Source organism: Lactuca sativa, chromosome 2, assembly GCF_002870075.4.
Source record: "Lactuca sativa cultivar Salinas chromosome 2, Lsat_Salinas_v11, whole genome shotgun sequence".
NCBI classification, from domain to species: Eukaryota; Viridiplantae; Streptophyta; class Magnoliopsida; order Asterales; family Asteraceae; genus Lactuca; species Lactuca sativa.
The window spans coordinates 152,815,776-152,837,156 of NC_056624.2; the positions used below are offsets into that span (position 1 = coordinate 152,815,776).

General features: G+C 36.8%; 3 protein-coding genes across 3 annotated transcripts; 2 read left to right on the plus strand and 1 right to left on the minus strand.

The window, feature by feature from the left end:
• The first annotated feature begins 517 nt into the window (after positions 1-517).
• On the plus strand, positions 518-8,786 carry LOC111906471 (protein CELLULOSE SYNTHASE INTERACTIVE 1). The gene is made up of 8 exons (XM_023902227.3): positions 518-773; positions 1,069-1,227; positions 1,475-1,545; positions 1,639-4,633; positions 4,714-7,258; positions 7,349-7,803; positions 7,948-8,064; positions 8,364-8,786. The coding sequence occupies exons 3-8, from the start codon at positions 1,511-1,513 to the stop codon at positions 8,502-8,504; spliced, it is 6,288 nt and encodes a 2,095-aa protein (XP_023757995.1). The 5' UTR covers positions 518-773; positions 1,069-1,227; positions 1,475-1,510; the 3' UTR covers positions 8,505-8,786.
• A 1,983-nt stretch (positions 8,787-10,769) lies between these two features.
• Positions 10,770-12,544, plus strand: LOC111906472 (uncharacterized). Its single transcript, XM_023902229.3, has 2 exons — positions 10,770-12,097; positions 12,407-12,544. Exon 1 carries the CDS (start codon positions 11,014-11,016, stop codon positions 12,094-12,096), a length of 1,083 nt encoding a protein of 360 aa, XP_023757997.1. The 5' UTR covers positions 10,770-11,013; the 3' UTR covers position 12,097; positions 12,407-12,544.
• Positions 12,545-12,821: 277 nt separating this feature from the next.
• Positions 12,822-14,507, minus strand: LOC111906470 (60S ribosomal protein L4). Its single transcript, XM_023902226.3, has 2 exons — positions 13,223-14,507; positions 12,822-13,142 (listed from the first exon to the last, which is right to left on the minus strand). Exons 1-2 carry the CDS (start codon positions 14,321-14,323, stop codon positions 13,029-13,031), a joined length of 1,215 nt encoding a protein of 404 aa, XP_023757994.1. The 5' UTR covers positions 14,324-14,507; the 3' UTR covers positions 12,822-13,028.
• Positions 14,508-21,381: the final 6,874 nt, after the last annotated feature.

Below are 21,381 nucleotides of genomic sequence, written 5' to 3' on the forward strand. Positions count from 1 at the left end.
TTTATGAATGATGCTTTAATTTGTAGTGTAAAAAATGAAGCACTAAATAATGTTAAGACTGGATATATAATTACTCGTCTTTGTAAAATGGAAGAGCGAAGAGGTGAACATCAAAACGTAATTTTGTTATGAAAGTTGAACTTTATATCTAATAAAATTACGTTCTTTTCTTGTATACTACACGATTTTTTTTCCGAGATATCCCTTTGTTTGGCCCCCTAGTGTTTGCTTGCATATTATGTTACGTGTGCTTATCGAAAATCTAATACCAATAACCTGAGCATAAATTTTGCACGGAAGAGAATTTAATAAATGTCTGCTAATCGGATATACAAAATTACAAATGAGAAGATCAAGTAGTAGGTAATTAGGTACCATTACTCGATAAAGCCAAAGATATTTATTTTACAAATAAATAATTATTTTATACAATAAGTTTAATAAAACCAAAAGGATTTCACGAATTCCATTTAAAAATAAATAATTTTCTCAAAATTTCAATCTATGGTATCTCACCTCTCAAGGGCAAGGCTCACTACTCGCTAGACTTGAGGGTGTAAGAGTCGGAACGTGAGCCAAGCGGAAACTTGTGTGATCTGAGCTGTCGGTGGCTGGCAGCCCACCCTCACCCCACACTCCTCCCTCTCTGATGCATACTTGTTAACTACTCTTCTCTGTCCCTATTTCTCATATCTCCTTCTTCTTCACTTCTCTGCTACAAAAGTCGTCAAATGTACTGAAACACCAAATCTATCCTCGACTCTTGTTCCGTGGTTAGAACTCTTTAGATTCATCGCTATTTCATTCTGCAATCTACACACCTTGCACTTATTTGATTCTTATTGCATTTACTGTTTCTTCAATATATTCTTCTGCATTTCTGTTTGTACTCAATCGAATATAATATCTATTAACTTGTGTGTGTGGAATTCAGTTAGTTGATCCCGAAATAGTATTTAAATTACCATGATCAGTACTGATCTGCTGTTCTGATTGCAAAATGTGAGAAATCTAACTCAAATTAGGTGAATATGTGATAAACGTAATGAGGTTCGGGTGTTTCTACAGGATTCAATCGAGATTTCTACGTTTTTGCACGGTGGGTTGGAGTTGAAGGTAGATCTGATCTAAAGTTTAGATAAAATTATTACAGTCAAGCTGGCGGCTCAGGTCAGTCGGAGGTATTCTGCCGGAAGAAATGGCAGCAATCTTGCCACTACGCATCAGGTAGCTACTCCTCTAAGTTGCGAATCTGATTTGAACGGTTTTTTTTTTTTTCCTGTTTAAGTTAATGTGAAATTGAAAAGAGATTTGAATTTCCTGTTGTAGATACTTATTTATGATCTGAAATTTATTAGTAAGAAGTTCCCGTGGGGTTCTATTCATGAAATTATGATTAGAAGTTATAATAAATGAATTTTGTCAGTGATTTGTATATTTATCAATTGCTGACAAGTTTACAATGTCGTTTCAGGAAAGAAATGGGAATGGCACACCTGAAAGAGAACCTATGACTCCACATTCCCTAACAAAAATGGGTTCTAGGTCAGTTAAATTATGCAGATGAAGTGATTTTTGAAGTTCCATTTTCATCTAAAACCTGTTCATTTTAATGAGAGTTTTCTTTTGTTTCTTCAGAGAGCGTAGTAGCATGGAGGATCCAGATGGGACATTATCAAGTGTTGCTCACTGCATCGAACAGTTACGCCAAAAATCATCATCTTCACAAGACAAAGAGTTCAGTCTGAAACAGTTACTAGACCTGATCAATACACGTGAAGGTGCATTCAGTGCTGTTAGTTCACATTCTCAAGCAGTTCCAGTTCTAGTATCTCTCCTAAGATCAGGGTCACTTGGTGTAAAGATCCAAGCAGCTACAGTTTTGGGCTCATTATGTAAGGAAAACGAACTACGGGTCAAAGTATTACTTGGGGGTTGCATTCCTCCGCTTCTCGCTCTTCTAAAATCAAAAGAAGGTCAAATCACAGCTGCAAAGACCATTTATGCTGTTTCTGAAGGTGATGCTAAAGATCATGTTGGATCCAAAATCTTTGCCACTGAAGGGGTTGTTCCAGTGCTCTGGGAGCAACTCGAAAAGGGTTCAAAAGTAGTTGATGATTTGCTGACTGGTGCTTTGAGAAACCTGTGTGGGACCACCGAGGGTTTTTGGTCAGCAACAGTCAAAGCTGGGGGAGAAGATATATTGGTAAAGCTATTAACACATGACCAGTCAAACACTCAAGCCAATGTTTGCTTTTTATTATCATGTATGATGATGGAAGATGCATCCGTATGTTCAAAGATATCAACTTCTGAAACTACAAAACAACTCTTGAAGCTGTTAGGACCTGGTTATGAACCTCCAGTTAGAGCACAAGCTGCATCTGCTTTAAAGTCTCTTTCAGCTCAAAGCAAAAAAGCAAGAAAAGATATAGCAAGTTGTAATGGCATCCCTTCTTTGATTAATGCCACAATAGCTCCTTCAAAAGAGTTTATGCAAGGTGAAGATGCTCAAGCTTTACAAGAGAACGCGATGTGTGCTCTCGCCAACATTTCCGGTGGGTTGTGCCATGTCATCACTAGTCTCGGTCAAAGTCTTGACTCATGCACTTCACCTGGACAGGTGGCGGATACATTAGGAGCTTTAGCTTCTGCTCTTATGATATATGGTAACGAATCAGAAACCAACAGAGCATCAGATCCATTTGACATTGAGTTGACTTTAGTCAAACAGTTTAAGCCACGTGTGCCATTTTTAGTCCAGGAGCGCACCATAGAAGCTCTTGCTAGTTTGTATGGGAACGCCACCCTTTCAAGCAAACTTTCAAATCCTGTCTCAAAACATTTATTAGTTGGTTTGATCACAATGGCAACCAATGAAGTTCAAGATGAGTTAATAAAATCACTACTTGTTTTATGCAACAATGAGGGCAATTTGTGGAATGCTTTACAAGGTCGTGAAGGCGTTCAGATGTTGATTTCTCTTCTTGGACTTTCATCAGAACAGCAACAAGAATGTGCCGTTGCATTGCTTTGTATGTTGTCAAATGAGAATGATGAAAGTAAATGGGCCATCACAGCTGCTGGTGGAATCCCGCCACTTGTACAAATTCTTGAAACGGGGTCCGCAAAAGCACGTGAAGATTCTGCTACAATTCTTGGGAACCTCTGTAATCACAGTGAAGATATAAGGAACTGTGTTGAAAGTGCTGATGCTGTTCCTGCTTTGTTATGGCTGTTGAAAAATGGAAGCTCAAATGGGAAAGAGATTGCTGCAAAGACATTGAACCATTTGATTCGAAGATCAGATACAGCAACTATAAGTCAACTCACTGCACTGTTGACCAGTGACCTTCCGGAATCCAAAGTTTATGTTTTGGATGCGTTAAAAAGTTTACTTTCCATTGCCCCGATTACTGATCTACTACGTGAAGGTAGTGCACCCAATGATGCAATTGAAACAATGATCAAGATTTTAGGGTCTACAAATGAAGAGACACGTGCGAATTCTGCCATGGCTCTTGGTGGGATCTTTAATCTGAGAAAGGATTTGCGTGAAAGCAGTATGGCTATCAAGACTCTTTCCTCTGTGATGAAACTTTTGGATTCTGATTCTGAGACCATTTTGGCAGAGTGTTGTGGGTGTCTTTCTGCAATTTTTCTATCAGTGAAAGAAAATCATGATGTGGCTGTTGTTGCAAGGAACATGCTACCTGTATTACTGACACTTTCAAGATCTTCAGCTTTACAAGTTGCAGAACAGGCTTTATCTGCTTTGGCAAGCCTTTTGTTGGACAATGAAGTTGTAGAGAAACTTTCACCTCAAGAAATCATTATGCCAGCCACTAGAGTTCTTCTTGAAGAGAAAGCCACCAGAAAAAACCATGCTGCATTAGCGATTTCCCGCCTTCGACTGGATTCTGTTTCTACTTTAACTGAGTATGTGAATGAAACTGGAACAGTTCTTGCATTGGTTTCTTTCATGGAATCGAGTAATTCTGGAGCTATTGCCACGTCAGCAGGACTAGATGCACTCGTTGTTTTGTCAAGACTAAAAGGATCAGGTGACATCAAACCTGCATGGGCAGTGCTGGTTGAAAATCCAGAGAGTATAACCCCCATTGTTTCATTGATCAATGGTGCAACTACTCTCTTACAGGACAAAGCAATAGAAATCTTGTCAAGGCTTTGCCATGATCAATGTGTTGTTCTTGGAAACGCGATTCTACAATCTCATTGCACTTCTTTGATTGCAAAAAGAGTAATCGATTCATCAAACACAAGAGTTAAAATTGGTGGGGCTTCACTTCTCGTTTGTGCTACAAAAGTAAATATCCAAAGAGTGATGGAGGACCTCCATGAAGCAAATTTTCATTCCCAATTTATTCGGTCTCTTGTTTTGATGTTAAGTTCTCCTGTTTCTTCTCATTCGGAAGACATGGACTCCATAAGCATCTGCAGATGTCCTGGTGAGAAAAGGACTAGCACAACAGTTATAAATGGCGCTAGCATCTCGATTTGGCTACTTTCTGCTATTGCTAGCCATGATGAAAAATATAAAATTCAGATTACAGAAGCAGGAGCTGTTGAAATTCTTACAGGAAGAATCTCACGTCTATTGCCATACAGCCAGGTATGTATTTCAAGGTCTTTGTGTTTACTTTAAATAAATTTATTATGATTTTGACATTCATTCCAAAATCATATATGCAGTTGGATGTTGATGAGGATAATAGCATCTGGATATGCATACTACTGTTAGCAATTCTATTCCAAAACAGAGATATTATACGTGCAAGTGCAACAGTAAAAGCTATTCCAGCTCTTTCTTCTTTGTTAAGATCAGAAGCACCAGCCAACAGATACTTTGCTTCACAAGCTATATCCAGTCTAGTCAGCAATGGAAGCAGGGGAACACTTCTTTCTGTTGCCAACTCAGGAGCTGCAAATGGGCTCATATCATTACTCGGGTGTTCCAATTCCGACTTACATGATTTCCTTCAATTATCCCAAGAATTCTCTTTGCCACCTCACCCAGAAGAAGTCGCTCTCGAGAGATTATTCAGAGTTGATGACATCAGAGTCGGCGCCACATCACGAAAGTCAATCCCCGCTCTCGTTGACCTCCTGAAACCAATCCCGGATCGACCCGGTGCCCCGTTTCTCGCACTCGGACTTCTAATCCAGCTCAGCACCGATTCCCCATCCAACAAGATCGCCATGGTGGAATCCGGTGCTTTAGAAGCTCTAACAAAGTATCTCTCACTCGGTCCACAAGATGCAACCGAAGAAGCTGCCACTGATCTACTTGGCATCCTATTTGGCACTGCTGAGATACGAAAACACGAGTCAGCATTCAGTGCGGTGACTCAGCTTGTTGCTGTGTTACGTCTAGGTGGCAGGCGTGCGCGATACAGTGCTGCTAAAGCACTTGAAAACCTCTTTTCTGCTGATCATATAAAAAACGCGGAATCTTCTCGCCAGGCTGTACAACCATTGGTGGAAATTTTGAACAATGGTTTGGAAAAGGAACAGCATGCTGCTATTGCAGCATTGGTTAGGCTTCTCAGTGATAACCCATCCAGAGGGCTTACTGCTGCTGATGTGGAATTAAACGCGGTTGATATCCTTTGTAGAATTCTTTCATCGAATTCTTCAATGGAGTTGAAAAGTGATGCTGCTGAATTATGCTGTGTGCTATTCGAAAACACAAGGATCAGATGTACTGTTACTGCTGGTCGTAGTGTCGAGCCGTTAATTTCGCTTCTCGTTTCCGAATTTACCCCTGCTCACCTTTCGGTTGTTCGTGCACTCGATAGACTCATAGATGATGAGAATTTAGCCGAATTGGTTTCAGTACATGGTGGAATAATCCCTCTTGTGGGACTTTTACACGGGAAAAACTACATGCTTCATGAAGCAACCTCTTTAGCTCTCGTGAAAATGGGAAAAGATAGACCTTCTTGCAAGATTGAAATGGTGAAAGCTGGAGTCATTGATAATATTCTCAAAATCCTCCAAGAAGCACCGGATTTTCTTTCTGCTGCGTTTGCTGAATTGCTAAGAATCTTGACAAACAATGCAACAATCGCAAAGGGTCAATCTGCAGAGAAATTGGTCAAACCCCTTTTCGTGTTGTTAACAAGACCAGAGCTTGGACCCGATGGACAACATAGTGTTTTGCAGGTTTTAGTGAATATCTTTGAGCATGAACAATGTCGTACTGATTACATCTTGTCCCCTCACCAAGCCATTGAACCTCTCATTCCTTTGCTAGATTCTAATTCTACAGCAGTTCAAAAGACATCAGCTGAGCTTTTATCTTATCTTCTTCTAGAAGAACATTACCAGAAGGATTCCATGATACAACAAGTGATCGGTCCATTAATGCGAGTTCTTTCTTCCGGGATTCCGATTTTGCAGCAAAGAGCTTTAAAAGGTCTTGTTAGCATTGCACTCACTTGGCCTAATGAGATTGCAAAAGAGGGTGGTGTAAGTGAAGTATCGAGAGTCATAATGTTATCAGATTCCTTTCTTACAAATCCTTTGTGGGAATCTGCTGCTACTGTTTTATCTAGTATTCTTCAGTTCAGTTCAGAGTTCTATCTCGAAGTGCCCATTGCAGTTTTGGTACGTTTGCTACATTCAAACTCAGAAGCCACTGTAATCGGTGCACTGAATGCTCTTTTAGTCCTGGAAAGTGATGATTCCATGAGTGCAGTAGCCATGGCAGAAAGCGGTGCAATTGAGGCTCTTTTGGAGCTTCTGAGGTGTCATTTATGTGAAGGAACTGCTGCAAGATTGCTTGAAGTATTACTACATAATGTGAAGATTCGAGAAACGAAAGCTATCAAATCAGCTATCTTACAGCTATCACAATACCTGTTACATCCACAAACTCAAGCTCAACAAGCGAGATTGTTGGCAACTCTTGCTCTTGGAGATCTGTTTCAGAATGAAAGTTTGACACAATCTAGTGATGCTGTTGTGGCGTGTCGTGCTTTGGTGAATGTGCTTATTGATCAACCTTCTGAAGAAATGAAAGTGGTGGCTATCTGTGCTTTGCAGAATCTTGTTATGTCTAGTCGCCCAAATAAAAGAGCAGTTGCAGAAGCTGGTGGGGTCCAGGTGGGACTGGATCTGATTGGTTCAAGTGATGGTGATACATCGATTCAGGCAGCAAGGTTTATTAAGCTTCTTTTCTCTAACAATGCCATCCAAGAGTATGCCTCTAGTGAAACTGTCAGAGCTATAACTGGTAATTTTTTTTTTTTTCTCTTACTTGGTTATGCTATATATCTGTAAGGCCCCATTTGATATTGATGCTCTGATTCATCTAACCATGCAGCTGCTATTGAAAAGGATTTATTGGCTAATGGAATGGTAAACGAAGGGTATCTGAAAGCTCTGAATGCTCTCTTTGGCAACTTCCCACGTTTAAGAGCCACTGAACCTGCAACATTAAGCATCCCACATTTAGTGACATCTCTGAAGACAGGCTCAGAAGCAACTCAAGAAGCTGCATTAGATGCACTGTTTCTTCTGAGACAAGCATGGTCAGCTTGCCCACCTGATGTCTCTAAAGCCCAATCAGCTGCTGCTGCAGATGCAATTCCATTGTTGCAGTATTTGATCCAATCGGGGCCTCCTCGATTTCATGAAAAAGCCGAATTCTTGTTGCAGTGTCTGCCCGGGACATTAACAGTGACAATTAAGCGTGCCAATGATTTGAGACAGTCGGTTGGAAACCCTAGTGTGTACTGCAAGGTTACACTTGGGAATTCTCCTTCAGTGCAAACTAAGGTACTTTTATAGTGTTGTCTGGATAAATGATGTTTAGAAAATATCTAAGAAAATGATGAACCAATTCTAAGTAAAAAAAGAAACACTCATATATTATATATAGTTGATGAGATTAAGTTGTTTTTGTTGTGGAATGGGTTGCAGGTGGTATCAACTGGGCCAAATCCTGAATGGGATGAGAACTTTGTGTGGTCGTTTGAAAGCCCTCCAAAAGGCCAAAAGCTACATATCTCATGCAAGAATAAAAGCAAGATGGGGAAGGCAAGTCCATATATATATACCTCAAAAGTTCAAACAATATCTATTACTTCATATGCCCTAAAATAAATGCTATATTTTCACACAATAAGCACACTTAAATTTGTCAAATATAAATTATTAATAGCTTGACTAAGTTACATATTTGGTCCCTAAGTATATAGTTCATTTTTTTTCAATTTTGGGTCAAACTTAAGGACCATTAATGCAATTTACTCTTAAAATTATGTTATTGAAGTGTACAATAAATTGAAGCATACAAAAAAAATACTGATAATTGTGTGTTGTGTTGTGTTTGGCAGAAATCATTCGGGAAAGTGACTATCCAGATTGACCGAGTTGTGATGATGGGAGCAGTGGCGGGTGAATACGCTTTGTTGCCACAAAGCAAAACTGGGGCCTCCAGGATTCTTGAAATAGAATTTCAGTGGTCAAACAAGTAAAATTATCTGGCTCATGAGTATATATAGCGAGGTCACACGTTCAGATCTTTTTTTGGTACACACAAAGAATAAATCATAACAAGAAATCTCAAGGACATGTTTTATTTTTCTCTTTTATTGTGCCAAATGGTATATATATTATTATTATTATCATTTAGTTAATTCTTTTGTAGAATCCATGAGTTGTACAACCAACTTTATTCTGCCAGTGTGTATTGTATGCTTGTAAGATATTTGTAGCATTTGTTGTTTGAGAATTGAGATACTGAAATTTATTCTTCATTTGGTAACATAAAAACTGAAATCTGTGATTAGTAATACGAAATCCGACAAAACCAGGACTGGATTTGGCTATGCTTGATTTCACATTTCCAAACTGGTAGGCTCCTCAAGACCTCAACCTTGCCAAATTACTTTGATTTGAACAGCATAATCGGTTTAAGCCAAATCATAACTACCATACTAAATTTGGGCAAATTTATTAAATTGATCATATTTCAAACTTATTATTTACCACCTCATTTAATGTATATTCTTTAGGTTAATGTCATAATCATAACTGGGTAACATACTATTTAGGTTAATGTCATAATCATAACTGGGTAACATACTATTTAAGATAAATTCATTTATATCCTTCTAAACTTTCATATGTAAAGCTTCATAAGTATATTTATATCTTTATAAAACCTATAATATTACATATATACCCAAATACTTGAATCTAATTTTATTTAATATATTAAAAAAAATAAAAACGCTATCTTTAAATTGATTTTTTGTTGTTAAGAAAATAATTAACTTGTAACAATACATTATACATGATTACTCTTTGTTGCTATGTGGGCTTCTCGCTGGTTTTTGCTAGCCCTTTCTAATGAGTATTCCAAATTGAGGGTGTTTTCTGATATGTAAGTTAGATATTGTATGAAGCTTAAGGAATGAATTGAAAAGAGTTTTAGGTCCTCGTGAGAACTTACCTTACCGTGGTCTTTAAGGGTTTTTAATCTATCCCCATTACCAATCCAATCTAACCGATTTTTTCTATAAAAAATCAATTTCTCTTTCTTCCACCTATACAACCTAATCCAATCAAATTATTAATACTCATTAACAACCCAACTTAAACTTATTTTTTATTTAATAAATATAATTTATGTTTGTTTTTACTTTACTAAAAACTACTAGAAAAATTAAATCTAAATATTTTATTTCAAAACAAATAAATAATTAATTTAAATATAAAATTAAATAAAAATGATTCAAAAATAAAGAATTAGAATGGGATATGAAATATGTATATATTATACTTTATTTACAGGACAAAAAATCACAAATTTTGTTTTATTATTATCATTATTATTATTTTTATACATTTTTACTGAAATAATATTTGTTCTTTTATCTAAAAAAATATATTAAACAACCACTTCAAAATTGAACACATATAAAAAATTGATAAGGAAAGTGGGCGGGATATTTGTTGAGCTAGGTTGCTCCCATGGCTTAGGCCACCAAAAATAAATTAATTTTACTTTTTTCTTTCTAAAAATCCAATGAGTGGCTCGTCAAAACTCTCAATGGGAGTAGCCTTATAGACATTCTTTTATTTTTGGATAATTAGTTTTGTTCGGTCTTTCTCCATTATCTGGGTTAAGACAATTAATTGGTTGTGTACAACCTTTATATTTTATTGTCAATATCTTATGTATATGCAAATCAGGGGATATGTCTTGTATAGTGTTGCTCATCCGCTGTGCATTGATATTGCCTTTTGGGTCAAGCTCCGACAACTGTCTTTTGTCGCTTTGTGGGAATGGGTTGCGATCAGTCGGGTAGGTATGAACCTAATATCAACTGGGTCGGTATTCTTTATTTTCTCCTTTCTGTCCTATTGGATACGGGTCGGTATTAGGTTGAGCTAGGTGGCTGCCTCGGATACACCATTACTCTTCTCCCGCATTATTATTCTTGACCTATTTAATTTATGAATACTTACAAAATATTGACACACACATTAAAATTAGTGTTTTTTTGTGATTTTACATGTACCTAAAGAACCAGATGAAGAACAAAATTATTTAGAAGAGAATAATAGGTCTCCTAAATTGAATGTATGAGATGAAATATATTGTTTTAGAAGAAAATAATCCTCATAAAATATTGACAGCCAAGGTGTTAATACTAAAGGCTCATGGACCTTCGGTGTAAGATATAAAAAACACAGGGACCATCAATGTCAAAAAAATCAAATTTTGGACTAAAAGTGCAGATTGGACTAAATATAGCGACCAAAATGTAATTTACTCTTCCTTTTTTAGTTAAGCTTGTTTGAATGTCATGGGATCACGATATAAGCGTTGAACGACCAAGCTTCACCACTTTTCCCGCCGGTGACGCTTTCATTCTTCTCCGATCAGCAAACTCTACCTAATCATCACACAGCCACTGTCGCCACCGTCATCTCCGAAGTCGAGTACCTGCACGAATTCAAATCTGACCTCGCACGATGTCCATATCGCGTTCCGGTGGTCAAGGGACGAGCGAAGTTGGCAATGTCGATTTCCTTAGGATCTGCGATGGCCTATGCTACGACTTATCGTCTCTACAAGAGCTCGCCTGCCGTGGCGCATGGAGATCGGTTCTCGATAAAGTCGCTCAAGCACGTTCCAAATCTCTCCTCTCTAAACCTCACGAACATCTCATTTATCTCTCCTACAACGCCATTGCTCTGACTAAACTCCGCCGTTTCTCTGAAGCAGTCGCCGAGCTCGATTTGGTGGAAAAAGGCCTCGATATTTACAGGTACGAAACTTATCCACATCATTACCCTAATCGCCATGGCTCCATGGCCCCTTTTGTCCTCCGTTGGTTGCATGCTGAACTCCCTTCCAAATTAGGAAGACGTCAAGAAACTTTAGATCGATTCTACTTGTTACTACAGTTCATTAGGGAAAAATTAACAAAAAATTTGCCAAATGCATCACGTCAAGTGTGGAGTAAACGAGAAGGTTTGGTGATTAATTCGATAATCAGTCATCAATTATGTCATAAAGAGTTCGGAGTGTGTTTGGATTTGATGAAAGACTTGATTAAACGTGATTCAACTCCTGTAGCTCGAGCAATTCTGATGGCGAAGCTAGGGTACATCCAAATGCAATATGGGGATCTGGAAGGTGCCAGGGGGACTTTTGGTGTGATTGAGGGGATTGTGAATGATGGAAATGGAGAAATTGAGATGAAAAATCTTGTGAATAGGAATAAAGCGTTGATGTTTATGGTTGAAAAAGACTATGTATCTGCTGTGAGGGAGTATCAGGAGTGCATAGATAGAGATGGATCAGATGTTGTTGCTATTAACAACAAGGCACTTTGTTTGATGTATATGCGTGATTTGTCTGATTCCATTAAGGTGATGGAGAATGCTTTGGAGAGAATCCCTACAGCTGCATTGAATGAGATATTTGTTGTGAATTTGTGTAGTATGTATGAGTTGGCTTATGTTAATCATTCGGATATCAAGAAGACACTTAGCAGTTGGATTGCTCGTGTGGCACCTGATGATTTTGATACTTCGAGTACTCGCATATAAGGTACTTTCTTTCTTTCAAAGAATATGATTCTTTTATCTAAATGCAATCTATTTTTTGACGTTTTAATGCATATATTCATTTTATGACTTTTCTGATGATTCTAGCTTTATTTGTTTTCATGTTAAAGTAACATTTTGTGTCTATGTGGTTTTCCAAAAAAAGACGTAATTAAGTAATATTTTGGTCCTTATGGTTCCAAAACAAGATGACATTTGCACCCTTTTAATTTAATTTATCATTTTCTTTAAAATTTAACAGAACATTTTGACATTCGCTGAAAATGCTGATGGATTTTCTTCTTGTGGGCAGGCATTTATGATCAGATAACAAAATCCTATAAACTGGGCATATATTTTTCGTTTGGAAGAAATTTAAGAATCATCTGTTCCACCTGAAGAATTGGGATCTATAAAAGTTTCATTAATGTAACTCATTTGGTTGATGAAATCAAATATAACTTACAATTTTGTTATTTTCAAAATGGAATGGATCTTTAACAATTTGATTCTTTAATGAAAAGTGAATGTCTTGATGATAATTTTTTCCCAAGCATGACACTGAAACAATCTATAAGAATTCAATTCTCTTTGTTTGTCACAAGAACACAGATTGGATCGAAATTTACGATTCCAAATCCTTTATATATCATCAAGTTTTAGCAAATCATACATATTCAGTAACATCACGACGTATGGTTTGATAAGTTATGATAACTTCGATGACATTATAACACAAACGACATGCCATTGTTTTAACCAAAAATGCAATCATAACAAAACTCGATGCCAGATGAAACCAGCAATAGAACACAGATAAAAACGTATGTCTAACAGAATGATAAAACATAAGGTACTCGGTATCAACTTCTATCTGGGATTGTTTAAAAAACCTAACAAAACGAAGCAACACAAGAATCAAAAGAAAAGGAAAATCACTGTGAAACTCCAAGCCACTTGGTGAAAACATCAAACTCAGCATAATCACTATCCGAAATCATAGTCTTATACCATGCCTTGCTAGCTATCTTGATCTCTGCTGCCTCCACCTGTGTTTCAAATTTCAAAGAAACAATATAAACAACAAATCAAACATCACAAGATAACAATGAAAGGTAACGAAACATACCTTGGTAATTGGTTTTCTCATCCTATCAAGCTTCTCCTTCTTGGACTTCTTCCTCTGTTCCTCAGCAAGCAAAGCCATCCTCTTAGCAGTCTTGGCATAAGGATTCAATCTCAGCATGGTGTTCAAGTTCTTCAATGGGTTCTTCTTCATTGGAGCTCTCTTCACCTCCTTCTTAATTGGCTTCACTACTGACTGCACCTCATCGGAGTTAATAATCCTAGCCAAATCAGCATTCGCCATCTTTGCCCTAGGCAATACGTAACCCCTCTTCTTCTCACTTGTCTTCTCAAACGATCCATAGATCGAATCCAACTTCTCAAACGCAGATTTCGTCCAGATAATGAACCTCCCAAGGTGACCACCTGGAGCTAGCTTCAGCAAGTTCAATCTCTCCACATTAGCTACTTCGACACCTGGAATGTTCCTGAATGCTTTCACTAGCTTCGCGCCTTCAGTTCCATAAACAATCAATGGTCCTTTCCTGGAAATATACCTCCTGTTCCTCATTTTTCCCTTTCCAGGACGGATTCCAACGGAATCCTTAGCTTTCTCAGCATCAGGAAAAGCTCCGATCTGCTTCAATACCTTAATAGCGTTTTGAGTCTTCTCAACGCCTTCAGCGGAATCGCTAACAACCAATGGAAGCTCGGGAACCGATTCGATACGATGTCCACGCGCCATCACAAGCGACGGAACAGCAGAAGCAGCGATCGCTGAAACAACTGCGTATCTCTTCTGGTTCACATTGATCTTCCTGTGCCAACGGCGCCAGATCCTCGTAGGTGCGAACATACGACCACCACGACACATGTTACCGAAAGCACCTTGACCGGCACGGTGAGTACCACCACCGGGAACACGGGGGATACGAGATACAGCACGTCCTGTACCCCATGACTCGGCGGAGGTCTGGTGACCGGCTTTTCGGGAAACGGCGTAAGGTTGACGGGAGTTTTTGGAGATGTTGGAGTGGACGAAATTAACAATGTCAGGGCGGATAGAAGCTTTCATTACCTCAGGGAGTGGGAGGCTCGCACCGTCGGTAGCCATGTCTGATTCCAGAGCTTGCACGGTGACGAGGGGTCGGGCGGCGGCGGCCATTTCTGTGTGTTGCAGCAACGAAACGAAGGGGATCTCTAGGGCTTTCTTTCTGTGCAGGATTTCAAGTTGTGAGTTCGTTATATATGTGATGTGGATTAGGGTTGGGAAATATGGATTCGGCCCATACTTATTTATATAGGCCTGGGCCTCTATTCAAAACATAAGTTAATACAATAACCTTTTTGGGGTCAGAATTCTAGCTCGTCATTGTTAGGAAAAAAAAAAAAAAAAAAAAAAAAAAAAACTGGTTTTAATTCGATAGTTCGAGATCTCTAAAAACTTAAATATCTCTATTAAAAACTAGACTTGATATATCAAATCTAATAAAAAAAAAGGTTTATGTTATATAGGTTTCATTTAAGATTTGGCTCATTAAAATGTACTTTAGTTGATCATTTCAATAATATGAGATTTGTTAGGGTTAATCGTGAAATTAACTTTGTTTCGATGTCATTTTGGAATAAGTGAAGTATGAAAAGTACCCTGAAAATTCTTAAATGTTAGTTATAAGTTTTATTTATTGTGATATGGGTAAAGATGAAAATTCTTTGCATTTAATTGAGAATGGAATACATAAGAAGGACAACGGATGATGTTATGTTGTGATTTTGACTATTTTTTGGTGTTTATGGAATTTTTCTAATTTCATTTTTTTTGGAAGTGTATTACCTAAGAAATTTTTCTTGGATTTCCAATAATTGTAGCAAAGTGAAGCTATGTTGGAGTTTTTTATTACATAATCCTTCTTTAACTTCTATTTTGTTATAATCGTTTTTTCTAGCTCTTTATTAGTATTTTAGTAAGAATTCCATCTTTCCAAAAAATAGGAGTTAAACACCTGGAAAGTATATATTAAATAAATGAATCTTAGGAATAGTGAATTTGTTATTTTTTTGATAGAATTGGTCCCTGTATTATTGTTTGATTTCAAAGTTAGGAATACTAATATATATATATATATATATATATATATATATATATATATATATATATATATATATATATATATATTAAAGAAATGGATCTTAGGAATACTGAACTTGCCATTTTTTTTGGCAGAATTGGTCCCTGTATTATTGTTGGGCTTCAAAGTTAGGAATAGTAAATTTGGATGTTTTTTGACAACTTTGCTCTTCATTCTTTAGCCATTTTGACACTTTTGGTCATTGCAATCAATATTTTTACACTTTTTAGGAACCTTTTAATATTTAAAGTTTGGCCACAAAACTTTAACAGTTTGACAACTTTGATCCCTTTTCTAAAAAGTTGCTAATTCCTGCCCCTTTAATTCTCTAGTCATTTTGACACTTCTGGTCTTTGCAGTCAAAACTTTTACATTTTTTCATAAAAACATGATAAAAACGGTCCGAGCAAAATCCGGGCTTTTCATCCTTGCACTTTCTACGTCTGTCATATTTATCGATTCGGAAACAACATTGAAAGCTTCTGGCCCCCGCGTAGCGGGGGTAACCTTTCTAGTTATTAATGAAACTTTTACAAATCTAAAGTTTCAACTTTAAGGACCAAAATTTAGATTAAAATGAGAGAAATTGACAAATTTAACTTATTTAAAAAAAATCTAAGAAGCAGCTAAAAAACAAATAAGAAATTACCCAAATAGCCAACAAAGTTGTAAATAGCCTGTCACGGGTTAGGATTTTGACATTTAGGTTGTGATTTTGTTATTCACGATTTTGTCAAAAGTATAATTTCTTTTTTGATTTTGTCATTCCATCAATGATCCCCTCATTGATCGACCCAAAAATGACAGGGTTGCCTCAAGGATACCTCGCCTAATCTCGGATGCTATAAACTCTTGTAGTCCAGCATCAATAGGTTCAACATCAAAGCCTGAACCCAAACTTGAACCCGAACCAGAACTACCCCCATTACGAGTCACCACCATACTGGAAAAAAATAACAACAAAATGGTCAAAACATACTCAAAGGACATACCATCCATTCATTATCCAAAAAGACGATTATAATAAAAGTATTCTCAAAACATCAGAGTAAAATCATAAACAGTCAATGCGGAATAAATCTCCAGGGGATGTAATGCGATCAAGTCAACCCTTTCTTTTGAAACCATAAGTACATGAAAATATTTTAAACATAAACCGTAAGCACTAAGCTTAGTGGGTTCCCCAAAATACCACATACCATACATACAACGGACCTCGCCCGACATCCATCAGGCCTCGCCCAACATCGGGCCATCGGGCCCCGTCCGATATAGATCTGTCAGTAACATGCGATGGGCCCGCCAACACGTTCATCAGACCTCGCCTAACATCAAGCCATGTGCGGTATACATACAAACACATATAATATATGCAAGAGTCACACAGACAACTAGCATCGTATAAAACAATAATCAATGAGACGATATTGGTGCCTTCGACCCATCAAACACTATGAGAAGACTCACCTGAACTACTCAACAAAAGCCTAATAGCTACCTTAACATCATAACAACCAACCTAAATATTCTAAAACCAAACTAAGACCAATCCTTAGTCAAATACTCAATTCTACCCAAGTTTGACCAAAGTCAAACTAATCCAAAAAGTCAACGGGTCAAAAAGTCAAAAAGTCAAAGGAGGTCAACACAAAATGAGTATGCATAATGTACTCAGTTACTATACTCAACATAGTACATCCCTTCCTGATTATAAGGCTCTAGCCTGGTACGCCCAACGTACTCGACCAATTCCATTTTCCTTCAATAAGTGCTTATTCCATTAAGATCTCACATCCAACACTCAAATCTAGTCTCAAATAATTTTCTAAGTCATAAATTTTCCAACTTTATGGCTTTCCATGGCTAGAAGGAGTCCACACACCAAAACACTAACTTAATACATAAAGCAAGGCATCATAACTCTTGCATGAAGTGAAGAAAAGGACCAAGTTTATGGTTTCTAATAGCTCCATAATGGATAAAGTTTCCAACATTATCCATTAGGATGGTCCAAATTACCAAGATCTAGTATTTATATCTTAAAGGGACCAAAAATGCATCTTTCTCAACTTAATCCATTAAGTCCAAGTCTCCACACCTTCAGATCTGAATTAATATGATGTTTAGATAGATAAAGTTTCCAACTTTATCCATAACTAGGTCACAAACTTTCAAAATCTAAACTTCATGCACTAAAGGGACCAGAAAGTAACAAATATGAAAATTAACAAGATCTATGAAACTAATGAGCAAGTTTGAAGCTTTTTACTCACAAAGGTCCAGAAATGATGTAATCTTGATGGATCTATGCTTGAATCCTTCTTCCATCACTTTGAAACCACCTTGTTCTTCAAGATCCCACCATCTAATGGATAAATAAGCTCATAAATGATGTCAAGGCTCAAAATAAGCGAGAGGAGGCTAGAGTTTCGAGTTAGAGGCTCAATAGGGTGGAGGATCATGATATGAAGGACCCCCAAGGGGTTAGAGACCTTAAATAGGTGTAACATCCTAAAAAATCAACCAATTAAATTTTTTTTCAAGACAACCCATTTACTTATAAAAGTGTTTACAAAACATTGTTTCCAAAACATTATTTAAAAATGTTTGTCTCCCAATATCAATGACATAAAATCTGGATGTGTACAGTTATGCCTTCGCCTTGCTACGGTTCTTGGAAGTACCTGAAACCATAAACCAAAAACTATAAAAACAAAGCTTAGTGAGTTCCCCCAAAGGATCGCCACACAAACAGATAACATATTGTTGGATTAGTGTCTAAGTCCATAACTATTTTGGTATATACTTGACCCGATTATGAGCATGGTCCTTTTGGGTTGCCTTCACCATAGCAATATGTAGGATGAATTGAGGAGAGAAAGGTTTAAATATGATTTATTAATATATTATGAGAATAATATATTAAAGGAGAAATCATATTGTTTAATTAATATTAGTCAAGAATTAATTGATAATTAATTTTGTGGCTAAAAGAGATTAATTAAACTCAGGGGACTGGACTGCAATTATTGGATAATTGAGTTATTGGGCTAAGGAATGCTAAAGGAACAAGGGGTGAACGAAATTATGATGGAAGCCCATCATATTTTCGTCCATAGCCTTATCCAGAAGGTTCCATGGGCTGCTTAGAGTTTAAGCTGTCCATTAGGGTTTTGACTGAAACCCTAGCAGCCCACACAAGTATATAAAGGACCCCTTAGGCTCCAAAAACGTGGACAACTGATTCTCTAGGGTTTCTAGTCGTTTTTGGGCAGCCTCCTTTCTTCTCCTCTTCATCCAAGTTGCATAAGGTGTTTGTGACTCCATTAGAGGTGCAGCACTTGAGGCACTAAGCTTTTGAAGCCAATTCAAGCAAGGAATTGATCGTTATTGCTATATAACAATCAAAGGTAATTCTATAAACCCTAATTCAGTTTATAACATGTTAGATCTAAGTTTATTAGTCTTGGATTCAAAGCATGTACAATAGAGAAACCTAGATCCAAGCATTAGGGTTTGTATGAGCACATAGGATTGTTCTTATGCCTAAAACCCATCACATATATCAACAAATAACATGCATACAGAGCCTTCAACCTGAATGGAACGCCCCACCGGCCTACAAACTATTTGGACTGCTCACAGAACCTTCTGCATGACTGGACCACGTCACGGGGACTTCAGCCTATCTAAACCATTTTTTGGTCCTTTGGCCTGACTGGTACGCTCCTTTGGCCTGCAGTCTATCCAATTCACAAAACAATTACGGATTTTGCAATTAGATAACTTGAATGATCTAACCCTAATTCAAATGACCAATAAGAATTGCAATTAGAATCAAACATTCAATTAAAACAAAATCAAATTCACTATATAGAAATTGAAATCAAGCATCAAGTCACATGATTGAAATCACAATTAAAATTCAAGACATGAAGTTGGAGAAACTATGGTTCTAGCCAGTCATGAGCAGAACAAGATCACAAGTCTAAAAAACGAAATTAAAATGCTTACAAAATGAAATCAAATGTTCCCAAGTGTTAATCAACTACAAAATTCTCCAGAAAATTTGTCAAAGTTGATAGATAGAATTATGAGGTCAGATGCCTCTTTTTAGAAAATAAAAGAAACTGCCACTAAACTCACGTCCACGTTTACACGACCCGCATAAATTAACACTGTCATTTACACGACCCGTGGAAACACAAAAAGTAGAATGATCAAACTGATTAAGGCTTCAAAGTACATTGCTATTGTGGATCCAAATTCATGGCCCGCGGAAATTCATGCTTTAATTTTCCACGGTAGTGGAAGTCCCTGGATGGCCGCGTTCTTCAAATTTTCCATAGCTTCCTCCTTGACGCTCCAAAAGTCGTGAAATCTTCCCCTCATTATCTAGTCACCTCCCTAAGCGAGATCCCACCTCCAAGAGTCCCTGAAATATCACATAAGTGTGCGAGTAAAATAATAACATGGAATATCCCGAAAACACATGAAAAAAAATGTATGGGCTTAAGACTAAATACAATGCAATGATATGAAATAAAAGTGCAAAATGGGTGCATAAAATGCACCTAACACACTTGTAATCTGGTCCAAGTCATCATTCTTGAAGAGGAAGGATTGCACTTGGTGGCGATACATGGCGACTTTTGGCTGGTGACACGTGGCGAGTTCTTATGGTGCCACACCATCAACTTCATAGATAACGTTTCAAATATTTGAAAAATTATAACTCCACATACATGTTCTGTTTTCGACGTTCTTTATATTTCCGGTTTCATATTAACGAGTACTACAACTTTCATTCACTTCATTGACTAATTCACAATCTATCTTTCATTTAGTCTGAGATGGTTACATTATTAATGACGCTGTGAAATTCGTAACTTCTTCATACGAGCTCCGTTTCCGACATTCTTTATATCAACATTTTTATATTGATGAGTACTAGAACTTTCATTTAGATTGTTTTGTCTAACAAGTGCATCGTCTTCGTTTCATATTTTATGACACACACAATTGTGTCGTGTTGAACACGATACTTCGAAAAATCATAATTTCCTCATACGAAGTCATATTTGGGCGTTTTATAAACTCACGATTTTGTAATCATGATTACTACAACTTTCATTTAGATCATTTACTCTAAATACACTTTTATTTATAATTGTTTCTTTATAGCTTTTCATTCGTTTTCAACTGTATTTTTATACAAATATTATATATTATATTGACATAATATTTATCCGTATAACATATACACAATATCATATACAAAGACCACTTTGTAAACACACAATATGAAAGAATAATTATCTTTTATTTATTTATAATACAATTTATATTAATTTGTTGACGTAAATGAGGGTCTATCGACGATTTGTCTAACGAAAGTACGAACGTTACATGTCAAGTGGTGGTTGTTCTAATATTGGGTGCATTCTTTATAATCCAAAATTGTAATAGTCAAATTTGTTAATCTTAACGATTTCTATAAAACATGCATAATAAATTTCTTAAAAGTATTAATAAAAAACTACAAAACTGAAACAATATTTAACGTGGTTCAGTCGATGTGATTTACGTCCACGGTCGAACTAGAGAGAAGGTCCTATTAAACTTTCAAAAACAAGTACAATCACTCACAAAAGGTTTAATATCACTTATGTAACACCGTGATTTTTCACCCAATTTTTTAATTTTATTTTTAAAACTTTTATTTAACCGAATACGTTACGGAATGCTTATTATGATTATTTCAAAAAACATCACAAATGTTACTTTCATGTCAAAACAAACCCATCAAAATTAAAATTCACAAAACATAATGATGAAAACCCAACATGTCCAAATGGTATCATAACTAAAGATACTAAATTAAACTACCCAAATGTTTTAATCCTCACCAAGGCATTATGTCAAGCTAGCTGTTCCAATACATAAAAACCAAAAAACAAAGAACAAGTGTTAGCATAAGCTAAGTGAGTCATTCACAATACAGTGTTAAGAGAACACACATATGTGACATCCCCAAAATCACGGCCAGAAAAGACCGATTTTCATTTATGTTTTTAAAATAATTTCAGAGTAA